Source organism: Symsagittifera roscoffensis, chromosome 3 (genome assembly GCF_963678635.1).
Source record: "Symsagittifera roscoffensis chromosome 3, txSymRosc1.1, whole genome shotgun sequence".
Lineage (NCBI taxonomy): Eukaryota > Metazoa > Xenacoelomorpha > Acoela > Convolutidae > Symsagittifera > Symsagittifera roscoffensis.
The window spans coordinates 17,606,206-17,620,796 of NC_087064.1; the positions used below are offsets into that span (position 1 = coordinate 17,606,206).

The window sequence follows — 14,591 nt, forward strand, 5'->3', positions numbered from 1 at the left end:
AACTCGCCACAGTTGTTATATTAGTCTTTGAGATTTCATATTGCAAATAACCGCTATAATGTTAGTCGGATTCTTGCTCCTTTTGTTATGCCTTCTCTTCTCAGGTGAGTTTTATTAATATTTCGGTATACTTGCGATTCAGTGATTCGAACCCCTGCCACCAAAAGAATCCGCCCTTTGGTTCTTTTTTACTACCTTTTTCATTTTTGACCAACCGAACCCAAAAATTTTTCCGAAAGCACCGTTTGCACCAACAAACAGTACATTTCAGGGGGTGAGCTCGCCGAAAAACTCAATTTTCGGTCGAACATGAGAAAAAATGCTAAAAAATTTCATTTTTCTAAGGAATTTTTGAAGAGTTATGAGAGAGCTAGGAAAATCAAATTTGCCAATGAGAGGAGATCAGTAAAAGTTTTTGAAGATTTACTGAAAGCCTGCTCACGAGAGCAAAAAAGTTGGGATAAATATACCTTAAAAACTATCTTAAATTACGTCAAAATCTAGCAAAAAACGCTGACTTTCCCCTTATTTTAAGCTATGTAACTACAACTTTGACTCGCGGTAGTTTACACTGAGTCTTTTGGCGGAACTATCTTACATTTAAGTTTTACTTAAGTTGCCTCAAGATTACCTTAACTATGAAGGTGAATTTTACCTTATATTACGTCAACTACTACAATAGCGTTATTCATTTTTACCCAAACTCTTGGAGGAGAACTACCTGAAAATTTTTTAAACTACCCCAAGCTTACTTTATGAGTTGATCTTTGCTATGAAGTTGAAATTACTTGAAGTTACATCAGGTACAACATCAACTTATGAAACTACGCACCAGACAAGGATAGTGAGCGAGGATGAGCTCTCTTTTGACCTCTAGCATCAGGTCTGCCACAGCCTGGCCGAATGCGGTTGCAACAATACTACCTCATGAAAACTTTAGACGATAACAAACCGGGATTGATTTTTAGAAAAAAGCTTCGCGCAACAAAATAACTCATCCTGGAAAGTGGGGAAATCAGCAAAGCAAACTATGCTTAGACATTGGGCATATCCTATCGTAAATCCTCTAAGAATTGCAGAAACCACCATTAATATTTATACCGTAATCTTGTGGTGTAGCTACCTCAAGTTTACTTAAATTGCGCCAAACTTTTCTGCAAAATTTACTTTAACTATGCAGGTGATTTACCTTAAATTACGTCATTTTTTTCAAAACTTCCTTCAAATAAATCTTGTGCAAAAACTAGCCTAAATTTTACATAAGTTGCCCTATGCTTAATTTAGAATTTGACCTTGGCTATGAAGTTGAAATTACTTTGAGTTACATCAACTACTCCCTTAATTCAATGGAACTACCAATCTGACAATGATAATGTGCAAAGATGAGCTCCCACTTGACCTTTAGCTTCAAGTCTGCCACAGTTTGACCAATTGCAGCTGCAACAATGGTATCACTTGAAAGTTCTAGTCGCAAAAAAGCGTCTCGCAACAATTAATTGAATCTGAAATGGGGAAATGCGAGAAACTGATTATGCTAAGACAGTCTGGGTAGCTTTTCACAAATCCTCTGCAGATAACAGAAACCACAATGATTAACTTGCTCTTAAATCTTGCGGGGTAGCTATCTTTAAATTTACTTAAATTGCCTGAAGCTTACCTTAGAAAAGTATCTTAGCTATGAAGTTGAATTTATCTTAAGTTACATCAATTACACTACCTTGCCTGAAATATAACTTGACTCTTGTGGGGAATCTACTTTAAGTTTTAGTTGAGTTGCCCCAAGTTTAATTGAAAATTATCCCGTTAAGTTGACTTTACTTCTTATTACATCAACTACTACAAACTTTTGATGGAAGTTCGAAATTATTTAAAAATTGATGGCTGAGCGTCTTACACAAACTTTTTAAAACTGTAAGCTGCTCGCCAATTTTTTCATCTACGCTTAATTGCTTGAAGGTAGATTAGCAATTTTCGCCTTTGCCCTGATTCAAAAACACTTCTCTTAGCTAATTTTCCAAACTTTCCGAAATTTACCTGAATGTACTTTAAGTTATCTTAACTGTTTAAGGTAAATTTTCGCCGTAAGTATTTTAAGTATTTTTATGATAGATTTGTAAAATTTACTTCAACTATGATTTAACTTAAAACTTTTTAAGGTAATGTATTTGCCTCAATTTTTTATTAAAGTGAAAAATCTTAAATCCGGATCTGCAGTAATATAGCATATCAAAACTCTTTCATCAGTGTCGAGAATATTCATGTGTCGAGACGTTTATTTTTTGCGAAGAGTAGAGTCTATGAAGAAAGAACTAGACCGTTTTTTAAGTAAAGCAACTCCCGCCGAGTATTATTCAAAGCAAGGAGTCCCGCTTACACCATCTGAAAAAAAAGTGGCAAAAATTTAGTCACTATGTCGGAATATGTTGTGGTTTTTGCAAGGCATAACTGTCTGTCTTTTATAATCTTTGGTTTGAGTCATTTTTACCCCGCCATTTTGTATAATCAGACTTTTTAAACAACCCAACCCCCCACCCCCAACCCCACTTCCACACCCACCCCCACCCCCACCACAACAACCCACCCCCCAGATACCTTACCCCATTACCTTTTTACACCTCATCAAAATACTTCATAATATTTCAAAATTACATATTGACCGCCGCAAAAATTGACGGCGTACAAAGAGACGCGGAACCAAAACTGAGCTGCACGAATTTCAGTGTTCGATGACTCATTGTCAGCATCTGAGAATAGCGAAGAGTGGCAGTCTCTGAGGTTCGTCATGCCAAGTGGGGTCAGTACCATTTCCATGAACTCCAGAATCTGCAACCATTTAAGGTTAGAGAGGAATTGTCGAAAAGAATGTTCTGATACAAGTTATAAAGAGCCCAATTGTTCGAATTATATCTGTGGCTCCTCAGACCGAATTGATGGAAAACTAGAATTGGGCTTTTTCCATCCCCTCCCCCGCACACATTTGAAAATCAAGATTAGAAAGCAATGAATTGCGTATTGTTTTTGCAAAATTCTAGCCTCTTTATTTACTGAAATTTTTAGCAAAAACACAAAAACAGCAAAAAAGTCTCGGCGCAAATCAACCGTCAAAACAAGAGCAGAAGTCCTGAAAAAAAAACTTTTTTTATTCTTCCTCGAATAAAAAGTCTTGACTCGTAAACTCTTATTTTCAACCAATCAACTTTTTACATGGCTTCTTCTAAATCAACATGGTCTAATGATGTTCTACTTAGAAAATTAAAAAAAGGCGGAGAAAGTTCCGCTGAAAACTAAAACACTTGGTTTTACACAGTCCTTCCATAATTGTTAAAAAAAGGAGCGCTAAACAGAACAACAATCCCAGTACTACCATAGTGTATCCCTAGCAATTTTTTCCAGGAAGAACTACTGCTTGCTGGGCTATGACTACCAAGTTAATCATGGGACCGCACTTTTGAATTCAGAGCGCATAGACAGGATTGTATTTGAAGATCTTATTCGAAGAGAATACAATAAAATCAACTGGTTTTCTCTCAACAGTAATGGTTAGTGATACTTTTGACTACTTTTTCCTCTTCCTACTCATCCTCCTCCTTTCCCATCCACCATTTTGTAAACTTCAAGTGCCCGGGACGAGCATATGCTTTCATGAATTGACGATCGCGACCAAAATTGGGTTATATGATCTGCGCGACTTAAAATGTCTGAAAGTAAGATGCAGACCTTAAAAAAGAGTTCTAATGCCACTGGATTAGTAGAACGGTGAGGGAAGAAGAGCGGCCAGTTGAAGTAAGGTGATATGTGAAAAACCGAAAACTTAAATATTGCAATTTAAAACTGAACACGGAAATCTAAACCTCTAAAATAAATTTTTTTGTTCCGAATTTCGATACGAAAGTAACGGAATATTTGTGCTCGGGGTGGGTTTTTTTTTCTTTAGACAAATTTCGACTTTTTAACTAGCCATTTTTGACGGAATTTTTTTTATATCATTCGAAAGGTATTGTTGTCCTAAGCTCAAATTTGAAAAGATATTTTACCTGTGACCATTTTTCGTAAAGTTACCATTTCGGCCAATTTGGGACAATTAACGCTCGATATATTTCGCGCTATTAACGCGTAAGCGGAGAGTTAATCCCTCTTAGAAATCGTTCCAAATTGGTTGAAAGAAGCTTTGCCATAATTGATTTGTTACAAGGAGCGAAATTTATCTCTCTGTACTTTATATGGCAAGTGGGGAGATGATCTCACAAAAATCTCAAATTTTACGGAAATATTTTTCGTTTTATTTTGTTACATGTAAATTTTTTTACGTTATTATTGCTCAATAGACCTTAAAAGGCAGTTGGAACATTCAGGGCTTCGCCTTGATTCGAGCAGTCTTGTTTATTATTTAGAAAATTTATCTACTGAAAGTGTAACACGAGTTATCATCTTAACACGAGAACAAAGTTTGCCCCAAAATGAGAGCCAGCTAATTTGTCAAATTATTTCCTTGTATGGCTCAAATTTTTTTCGTCAACAATTAAAATAATTTTGCGACATAATTTAAAACTTAGTCGCGATGGCCTTAAAAATGGTCTTGACATAGTCCTAATTATCTCATTTTTCACAATTTTCAAGTGGAGTTGGTCTAAAACTAAAATCGGACAAACAAATTCCAACCAAAATTTGACTTTTTGTCAGATTTTTGCTTGCAAAATTGTCCAGTTTGCAAAATCATCACCCCACACGCCATATAAAATACAAAGGGATAGATTTTGCTACTTGTAACAAACCAATTATGGAAAATAAGCTTCTTTTAACCAATTTGGAACGATTTCTAAGACGGATTAAATCTCTGCTTACGCGTTAATAGCGCGAAACATATCGCGCCTTAATTGTCCCAAATTAGCCAAAATGGCCAAAATGGCAATATTTAAACCCTCATAACTTTACAAAAAATGATCACAGGTGAAATATCTTTTCAAATTGAAGCTCAGGACAACAATATCTTTTGAATGATATAAAAAAAATTCCGTCAAAATTGGCTATTTAAAAAGTCGAAATTTGTCTGAAGAAAAAAAACCCACCCCGAGCACAAATATTCCGTTACTTTCGTATCGAAAGTGGGAACAATAATGGGATATAGTGAATGGGATATATAGAATTGAATATATATCCAATCTAAAGAAGGGGATAAAGAGATTGTTCAGAGGAGCCAGATGTGTGAGTCAATTAAACTTTCAAATAAAACGAAAAATTAAAAATTGAAACTAGTATAAAATGAAATTATTGAGCGACTATGCGGACAGAAAAGATCTAGCCGAAAAGATTGCCTAGTGATCTGTAATCCCCAATTTGACAAAACTTTATAAGAAGCTGGCAATGATAAATTGTATTCAATCATAATCAAGTTATTATGTATGTTGACCATCACCAATTAGCTTTCTCATCACCATGGCGACTGAAGAAATTCAGAAACAAGTAGAAAAGTAAATTGATTTATATCAAAGAAAATCAGATATTCAAGAGAAAGGTAAAAGAAAGCTAATAACGTCAACATAAAAATGTTCTATATTTGTTCTAGACACAAAAAATTATGAAAAAACTGGATTGCTGTAATTAATATTGCTGGTTTTCCAGTGTACTTAATTCAGTAAAAAGAATGCTACATCAAGTGAAGTCACAAGAGGGATAAACCATTGTTAGATAAAGCGCATATCTGACTTGAGGTGAAAAAAACAATCAAGGAAGAAAAAAATAAAAAATAACTGACGAAGTTTGAAATCCATAAGCTTCAAACACAACATCAAAAGCAATAAATTTGACTTATATCTTTATTTTTTTGTGCTTTAACGATTATACTCAATCAAGCAGAACCAGAGCATTCATGTTTTGCGACAATCAGGATGATACAATTTTAATTGAAAATTTTGTTTTCTCTGGAAAAATTTTAATGTAAATTAAGATTATTGCTGCAAAACATTTTTTTATAAAAAATATAATTTTTGTATGACTGTTTTCAAGCTCCCATATCTGTTTTTCAAAACTAACCTCCCATATCCTGAATTAAGAGTTTAACCAAAAATAAGAACTGCAGGAGTTTTCGCGGTGTGAGCTGCTACGCTCCAATTAGTTTTTTTTTAAATCAATTTGTTTCTCATTAAAGACGAATTTTTTTTGAGCTTTTAATCGCTTTTTGAAATTCTCTTACTTCTATCGAAAAGTACCTTGCCAAATCTGATCTCAAAAAATAAATCGAAATAAAAATTTTTGTCAACCATTCCGGCATTTGCGAGTTTGTCCTATTTGACCGTTTTTTGGAATTTTTTGATTGTTCTCAAAAAAGTTACCCTTCCAAATTCAATATTAATTCTTCAACTTGAGAAACATGTTTCATAAATTTTTGCTGCATAAGTATGTAAGCCTTGGTTTATCTTGAAAAAAAACTATATTTTAATAAATTTAAACAAGTTTGTTTCTTTTTGGTACCTTTTTTTGGAAACTTTGCTATTTCTCAAAAACTACTCTGCCAAATTTTGAGATTGAGAATTATGTTGAAGAAAAAATAAGCAAACAGTTTTATGCAGAGTTTTGCCGTATTTTTTCAACTTAGCTACCGTTTGCTTTTGTGTCGCGTGTTTGTATGTTCATTTTTTCAAATCTTTGAACAAAACAAAATAAGCAAAAACAAATCAAGAAACAATGAAAGTAAAACCCTCTTTGAAGTATATCCAGAACGATGAAATCAGAGAACGAAAGCAAAAAAAAACTATACTTGATGCTTCACTAAATAAAAGGAAGTTATTTGACTCAGTCAACATCCAAGCTCAGAGAGTAAAACGAGGGCGCAAAGAACTATTAGTGTCCTACAGCAACCTAAGCTCTACTAGCAGCCAAGATGAAACTGCATCACGTAAGAGCGTATGGAAACCGACCGCGGTCACTAAGATCGACTGAGTCTTGATAGACCATAAATCCAAAAAGGGCAAAAAAGGCACAAAAAAAGGGGAACGACGAGCAAAACTCTATCAAACATTTAATTACTTAATAATTTGCCCAAGAAGAGGGCTGATCGAGAACTGGGCAAGAACGTAATGCACTTTACCGCTAGTTCTGTGATACGTTTTAGTTCTATGTTAGCAGTAATTGATGCGATACCCAAAAAATGTTTTACTTGGTTGAGTTTTCAAGTTCTGAAAACTTCCATATCAATTTTCGAGTATTTAAACATTTGAGTTTTTTGTAAGATGGGAAGGACATAGAGCGCTAAATCAATTCACCTAAGTCTCATCAATCTGTACTGTACTTAAATACCGGCAGGAAACTGCCAATGGCGCTGTCTGTCAACTTTGAAGTGACCTATGTTTCTAACTCTTATGATTACATCGGCGCAAAATACGGTGTTTACGGAAAACATGGACGGAAAAAAAATAACTCGAAAATGAACCAACGCTATTTTCGAACCTTTACCTTTGCTTGGGATGAAAAAAGACAGGACAAGTTGCACTAGAGGTGGCCGCATCTCGATCTTAGTACGACGCGCTATCTAAGGGTTCTGGATGCGATTGAGACCAGTTTTTCAGTATTTGTTTAAAAAAATAGTGAAAAATGAGTTATGAAAGCTTTTTCATTCGATTGCAGGTAAAACTGATTGCTTTTCAGAAAATATTCTACGCCAGAAAAATGTTTCAGTTGTAAATTGTATCAAATTTTTGATTTTCCTTATTTCCTTGGTTGTTTTCAAGTTTTCCCAGAAATTGAGACTGTTTTTGGTTACATGAAATCCTTCACAACAAACTTGTTGCTAAGTAAAGAAAAAAACTATATATTGTTTTAAATGTTGATACAAGGCAGTTAAAAAGGTACAAATCTTTTTTTCAAAAAATGTTCAAGACAATTTTCAAGGCAGAAAGTTTTGACGCTGGTATTCGTGAGGTTGTCTTCAAATTTGTTTGGTAGCAAGAAACTTGTTTCAACAGAAACTTTATCTAAGTCTGAAATGGGCATTCATCAGGTTTTAACATTAATTTTCTGCAAAAAAGTGAGGGAGCGATGCTGTTGATGGAGATTGTATCAGTTTATCGAAGTATGGAAACGCCAAAAAATCAGTAGTTTTCTTTAGAAAGATGCAGGAAAATTCAACAAAAAGAATACTGTCAGATTCATGAACGTTGTTTTTTTTTTTTACAAAAATGATTGTTTTTACACTGAAGATAGGAAAAATCAGTTCAAACAATGTTTTGAATTTGATTTTGACTCCGATTCTCAATTTGTAACAATATATTTTAATCGGTTAGCCAAATATAAAAAGTTTCCGTTGTGTATCCTACATATACATATTCACTGATTCAAAAAAAGTAGTTCAGAAAAAAATGATTGGTATCTATGGTGTAAAATGAAGGTTTTTGATCAGTTTCTCATTTATACACATCCAAGCTGAGAGAGTTCTCAAAAAAGTTACCCTTCCAAATTCAATATTAATGCTTCAACTTGAGAAACATGTTTCATAAATTTTTGCTGCATAAGTATGTAAGCCCTGGTTTATCTTGAAAAAAAACTATATTTTAATAAATTTAAACAAGTTTGTTTCTTTTTGGTACCTTTTTTTGGAAACTTTGCTATTTCTCAAAAACTACTCTGCCAAATTTTGAGATTGAGAATTATGTTGAAGAAAAAATAAGCAAACAGTTTTATGCAGAGTTTTGCCGTATTTTTTCAACTTAGCTACCGTTTGCTTTTGTGTCGCGTGTTTGTATGTTCATTTTTTCAAATCTTTGAACAAAACAAAATAAGCAAAAACAAATCAAGAAACAATGAAAGTAAAACCCTCTTTGAAGTATATCCAGAACGATGAAATCAGAGAACGAAAGCAAAAAAAAACTATACTTGATGCTTCACTAAATAAAAGGAAGTTATTTGACTCAGTCAACATCCAAGCTGAGAGAGTAAAACGAGGGCGCAAAGAACTATTAGTGTCCTACAGCAACCTAAGCTCTACTAGCAGCCAAGATGAAACTGCATCACGTAAGAGCGTATGGAAACCGACCGCGGTCACTAAGATCGACTGAGTCTTGATAGACCATAAATCCAAAAAGGGCAAAAAACTCTATCAAACATTTAATTACTTAATAATTTGCCCAAGAAGAGGGCTGATCGAGAACTGGGCAAGAACGTAATGCACTTTACCGCTAGTTCTGTGATACGTTTTAGTTCTATGTTAGCAGTAATTGATGCGATACCCAAAAAATGTTTTACTTGGTTGAGTTTTCAAGTTCTGAAAACTTCCATATCAATTTTCGAGTATTTAAACATTTGAGTTTTTTGTAAAATGGGAAGGACATAGAGCGCTAAATCAATTCACCTAAGTCTCATCAATCTGTACTGTACTTAAATACCGGCAGGAAACTGCCAATGGCGCTGTCTGTCAACTTTGAAGTGACCTATGTTTCTAACTCTTATGATTACATCGGCGCAAAATACGGTGTTTACGGAAAACATGGACGGAAAAAAAATAACTCGAAAATGAACCAACGCTATTTTCGAACCTTTACCTTTGCTTGGGATGAAAAAAGACAGGACAAGTTGCACTAGAGGTGGCCGCATCTCGATCTTAGTACGACGCGCTATCTAAGGGTTCTGGATGCGATTGAGACCAGTTTTTCAGTATTTGTTTAAAAAAATAGTGAAAAATGAATTATGAAAGCTTTTTCATTCGATTGCAGGTAAAACTGATTGCTTTTTAGAAAATATTCTACGCCAGAAAAAAGTTTCAGTTGTAAATTGTATCAAATTTTTGATTTTTCTTATTTCCTTGGTTGTTTTCAAGTTTTCCCAGAAATTGAGACTGTTTTTGGTTACATGAAATCCTTCACAACAAACTTGTCGCTAAGTAAAGAAAAAATTATATATTGTTTTAAATGTTGATACAAAGCAGTTAAAAAAGGTACAAATTTTTTTTTCAAAAAATGTTCAAGACAATTTTCAAGGCAGAAAGTTTTGACGCTGGTATTCGTGAGGTTGTCTTCAAATTTGTTTGGTAGCAAGAAACTTGTTTCAACAGAAACTTTATCTATGTCTGAAATGGGCATTCATCAGATTTTAACATTAATTTTCTGCAAAAAAGTGAGGGAGCGATGCTGTTGATGGAGATTGTATCAGTTTATCGAAGTATGGAAACGCCAAAAAATCAGTAGTTTTCTTTAGAAAGATGCAGGAAAATTCAACAAAAAGAATACTGTCAGATTCATGAACGTTGTTTTTTTTTTTTTACAAAAATGATTGTTTTTACACTGAAGATAGGAAAAATCAGTTCAAACAATGTTTTGAATTTGATTTTGACTCCGATTCTCAATTTGTAACAATATATTTTAATCGGTTAGCCAAATATAAAAAGTTTCCGTTGTGTATCCTACATATACATATTCACTGATTCAAAAAAAGTAGTTCAGAAAAAAATGATTGGTATCTATGGTGTAAAATGAAGGTTTTTGATCAGTTTCTCATTTATACACATCCAAGCTGAGAGAGTTCTCAAAAAAGTTACCCTTCCAAATTCAATATTAATGCTTCAACTTGAGAAACATGTTTCATAAATTTTTGCTGCATAAGTATGTAAGCCCTGGTTTATCTTGAAAAAAAACTATATTTTAATAAATTTAAACAAGTTTGTTTCTTTTTGGTACCTTTTTTTGGAAACTTTTCTATTTCTCAAAAACTACTCTGCCAAATTTTGAGATTGAGAATTATGTTGAAGAAAAAATAAGCAAACAGTTTTATGCAGAGTTTTGCCGTATTTTTTCAACTTAGCTACCGTTTGCTTTTGTGTCGCGTGTTTGTATGTTCATTTTTTCAAATCTTTGAACAAAACAAAATAAGCAAAAACAAATCAAGAAACAATGAAAGTAAAACCCTCTTTGAAGTATATCCAGAACGATGAAATCAGAGAACGAAAGCAAAAAAAAAACTATACTTGATGCTTCACTAAATAAAAGGAAGTTATTTGACTCAGTCAACATCCAAGCTGAGAGAGTAAAACGAGGGCGCAAAGAACTATTAGTGTCCTACAGCAACCTAAATCAGCTACAGTTTTTAAAATTGAACTCCAAAATTGTCCGCATAATTTCCTCCGCAAAGTTTCTCCACAAAATTCCTCCACAATTGTCTCATATATCAAACGTGGTTGATAAAAGAAGTTGTATCTAATGTGAGTTTTTAGTTTACAAAATGATAATTTTTATAATTTGTTCTGACTTTATTAAGTTGGATTCAGGAACAAAGACTTTAGTTTTGACTATTTGAGCTGATGTTGTTCACTTAGTAGATTTCTTCTATAACAAAAAGATAACGAATCATTCAAAAAATATATACATTAAATTTTAGATAGATGCTGAAACTACTTTGAATAATATGTATGTAAAACTGTTCAAATCATGATTAATTTGAAAAAAAAATTCGTGTTCTGAAAATTCAAATATGTTCCAGATAGGTTTCCGCTTTAACTAGTTTTTTCAATTCGTAATGTTTCCTTTCAGATCATCTTTTCTACGGGCCTGTATTTGTTTATTAACTGCGTCCTCCGAATGCGTTCTCTATATTTCAAACTGTGGTCTCTACAGCCACCATGATATCAATAATCAAAGTCTAGATTTTTTCACAAATACTTTTTCCGAGGTTAAGCTTTTGCTTCAATGGCTCCAGGATGTGGGAAGTTCTTCAGTGTAATTTTGTGAGAAAGATGGTATTCATGATAAGTTGGAATAAATGTTTGGTGGTTGTTTCTTAATAAAAATGCTAGCTCCACCAGGCTATTTAAAATATTTTAAAAACTAGTAGATGAAGTAAAATTGAAATAATTTTTTCGCTTCATTGGCTCCAAAAAATGGGAAGTTCTTCAGTGTATATTTTTGACAATACTGGTATTCATGATAAATTGGTTTAAATGATTGTTGATTGTTTCCTAATAAAATGTTCTAGCTCCACCAGGCTACTAAATTTTTTTAAAAACTAGTAAAAGAACTAAAACTGAATAAATTTTTCGCTTCATTGGTTCCAGATTGTGGGAAAATCTTCAGTGTAATTCTTTGAGAATTGTGGTTTTCATGATAATTTGGAATATTTCTTCGTTGATTGTTTCTTAAAAAAGTGCTAGCTCCACCAAACTACTAAAAATATATTTTTAAGAGTATTGTAGATGAAATCAGATGGATAAATTTTTCGCTTCATTGGCTTCAGGATGTAGGAAATTTTTCGGTGTCATTTTTTGAGAAAGACGATTTTCATGATAAATTGGAATAGTTGTTCGTTGATCATTTCTTAAAAAATTGTTATAGCTCCACCAGACTACTAGAAATGTTAGAAAAATAGAAGACGAATTAAAATTGAATAAATTTTTCGCTTCATTGGCTCCAGGATGTGGGAAGTTCTTCAGTTTACTTTTTTGACGAAGATGGTTTTCACGATAAACTCGAATAGTTGTTCATTGATGGTTTTTTAATAAAATGTACTAGCTCCACCAGACTACTTAAAAATATTTTCTAAAAAAACTGTAGATGAAAAAAAACGGATTAAGTTTTTTGCATCATTGGTTCCATAATGTGGAGGTTCTCCAGTGTAATTTTTGAGAATGATGGTATTCATGATAATTTGGAAGAGTTCCTCGTTCATTCTTTCCTAAAAAAAATCGCTAGCTCCACCAGACTACTAAAAATATATTTTTTTAAAATTGTAGATGAAATGAAACTGAATAAATTTTTCGCTTCATTGGCTCCAGGATGTGGAAAGTTCTTCAGTGTAACTTCTTGAGAAAGTTGGTACTCATGATATAATGGGATAGTTGTTCGTTGATTGTTTCTCAATAAAATGTGCAAGATCCACCAAACTACTAAAAAAGTATTTTAAAAAAGTTGTAGATGAAATAAAACTGAATGAATTTTTCGCTTCATTGGCTCCAGGATGTGGGAAGTTTTCAGTGTAATTTTTTGAGAAAGATTGTTGTCATGATAAGTTGGAATAGTTGTACGTTGATCGTTTCCTATTAAATTGTTATAGCTCCACTAGACTACAAGAAATATTTTTAAATAGTAATAGTAGACGAAACAAAACTGAATACATATTCCGCTTCATTGGCTCCAGGATGTGGGAAGTTCTTCAATGTAATTTTTTGAAATAGATGGTACTCATGATAAGTTGGAATAGTTCTTCGTTGACTCTCTCTTGAAAAAAGTGCTAGCTCCACCAGACTACTAACAAAATATTTAGAAAGAATATAATTGAAGTAAAACAGATTAATAAATCAGCTGATCTCACAGTTCACTGGACTTTAAGCGTAAACTACCAAATGTTAATACTGATCAAAAACTAAAAATCTGAAAAGTTGTTCCGGAAAAACACTTTGATGACAGAAAAAAGCGTATCAAAAAGTTATTATAGAAATTAACATCTTTAGTTGGAAAAGCTAGTTATGATCATTGATTGTAAATAACCTGCATAGAATTTATTCTTCACTTTGAAGCAAGAAAATAAAGCCGGTCTTTTTTTTAAGAATCCTGTTGCAGATTCCAGTCTGACATCTACATAAACATTGGACACAAGAAGGGACTCTTTCCAATCTCCTACTACGTCAGAGTGACTGACTTTTCACGTCACAACAAGAGACTCAATTTCCTCAAGGTTACAAAGCAAAACAGATTTGTATCCCACCAAAAACTCTCAGTCAGCTCAAAAACATTTTATCCTCAAAAAAACTGTCAAATAATATTGGCCATTTCACAAGAACACTCCAACTGCTTTTTCACTTGCCTAAAGTGGCTTTGGTTGAAAATAGCGAGAAGAAGAGTTGAAATTAAAGTTAAAACAAGGATGACCGCGGTTGCTGTGCAAGTAGCACAGAAATTCCAACCATACTCATAGAGTAATAGAAATTGTTTAAAATATTTCTTTAAATTAAGGTAATTTTTAATTGGTGGTGTGATTTGAGAACCATATCATCGGGTAAAGAATTAGTGAATTAGGCATATTTAAAAAAATTTGTTTTCAAAAACGAATACCAAACAAAAAATGAAAAAAGTGTAAGTATTTTTTAATTTTGTTTTATTTTTTGTACTATATTTTCATTTTTTTTGAAAATCTTCATTGTCAATTAAGTGCTGAGAGAAAAAAACGAAACCAGTTTTGTTGATAGTAAAATCAAGCTTTGTGAGCGTAAATTTACTAAAAAACTTCCTAAGATTTCCATATAACGAATGTTACACGATCGCGCTTTCGCTCGAAATTGAACTAAAAATCAGAAACTTGAAACCAGTTTTTCTCGACACTGGGGGAGTTTTTGGAAAACTCTAAATGTCGTTCGAATCGCGACTGAAAGGGCTTGAATGTGATATACCACTAATTCTCTCCTATGATTATTGTGTTAGCTGACTTTGCGGGGAAAGAAAAAGAAAAAAAACTAAACACACCGAATACAAAGTTCCTCCCTATTTTCAATGGTCGTAACAATAACATCCTCCCCTCACACACATGTGAAACTTAAGTGGTATAAATTGCTCCTCAGTTGGACCATTTAGATTTAATTATTCAATTTAGCAATTTTCAATTTAGCAATATATGGACATGAA

The 14,591-nt window shown here is 33.2% G+C and overlaps 2 protein-coding genes across 9 annotated transcripts in view; both read left to right on the plus strand.

Moving 5' to 3' along the window:
• The window catches only part of LOC134842725 (receptor tyrosine-protein kinase erbB-2-like), a 284,936-nt gene that overhangs the window by 135,180 nt on the left and 135,165 nt on the right, over positions 1–14,591 (plus strand). The window lies entirely within an intron of this gene.
• Positions 24–13,647, plus strand: LOC134842968 (uncharacterized; the record flags this gene model as incomplete). The annotated part of the gene is given in 4 exon segments (XM_063859518.1): positions 24–104; positions 2,721–2,838; positions 3,394–3,539; positions 13,520–13,647. Coding segments are annotated over 4 exon segments (438 nt in total), but the record flags the coding sequence as incomplete, so codon positions are not given.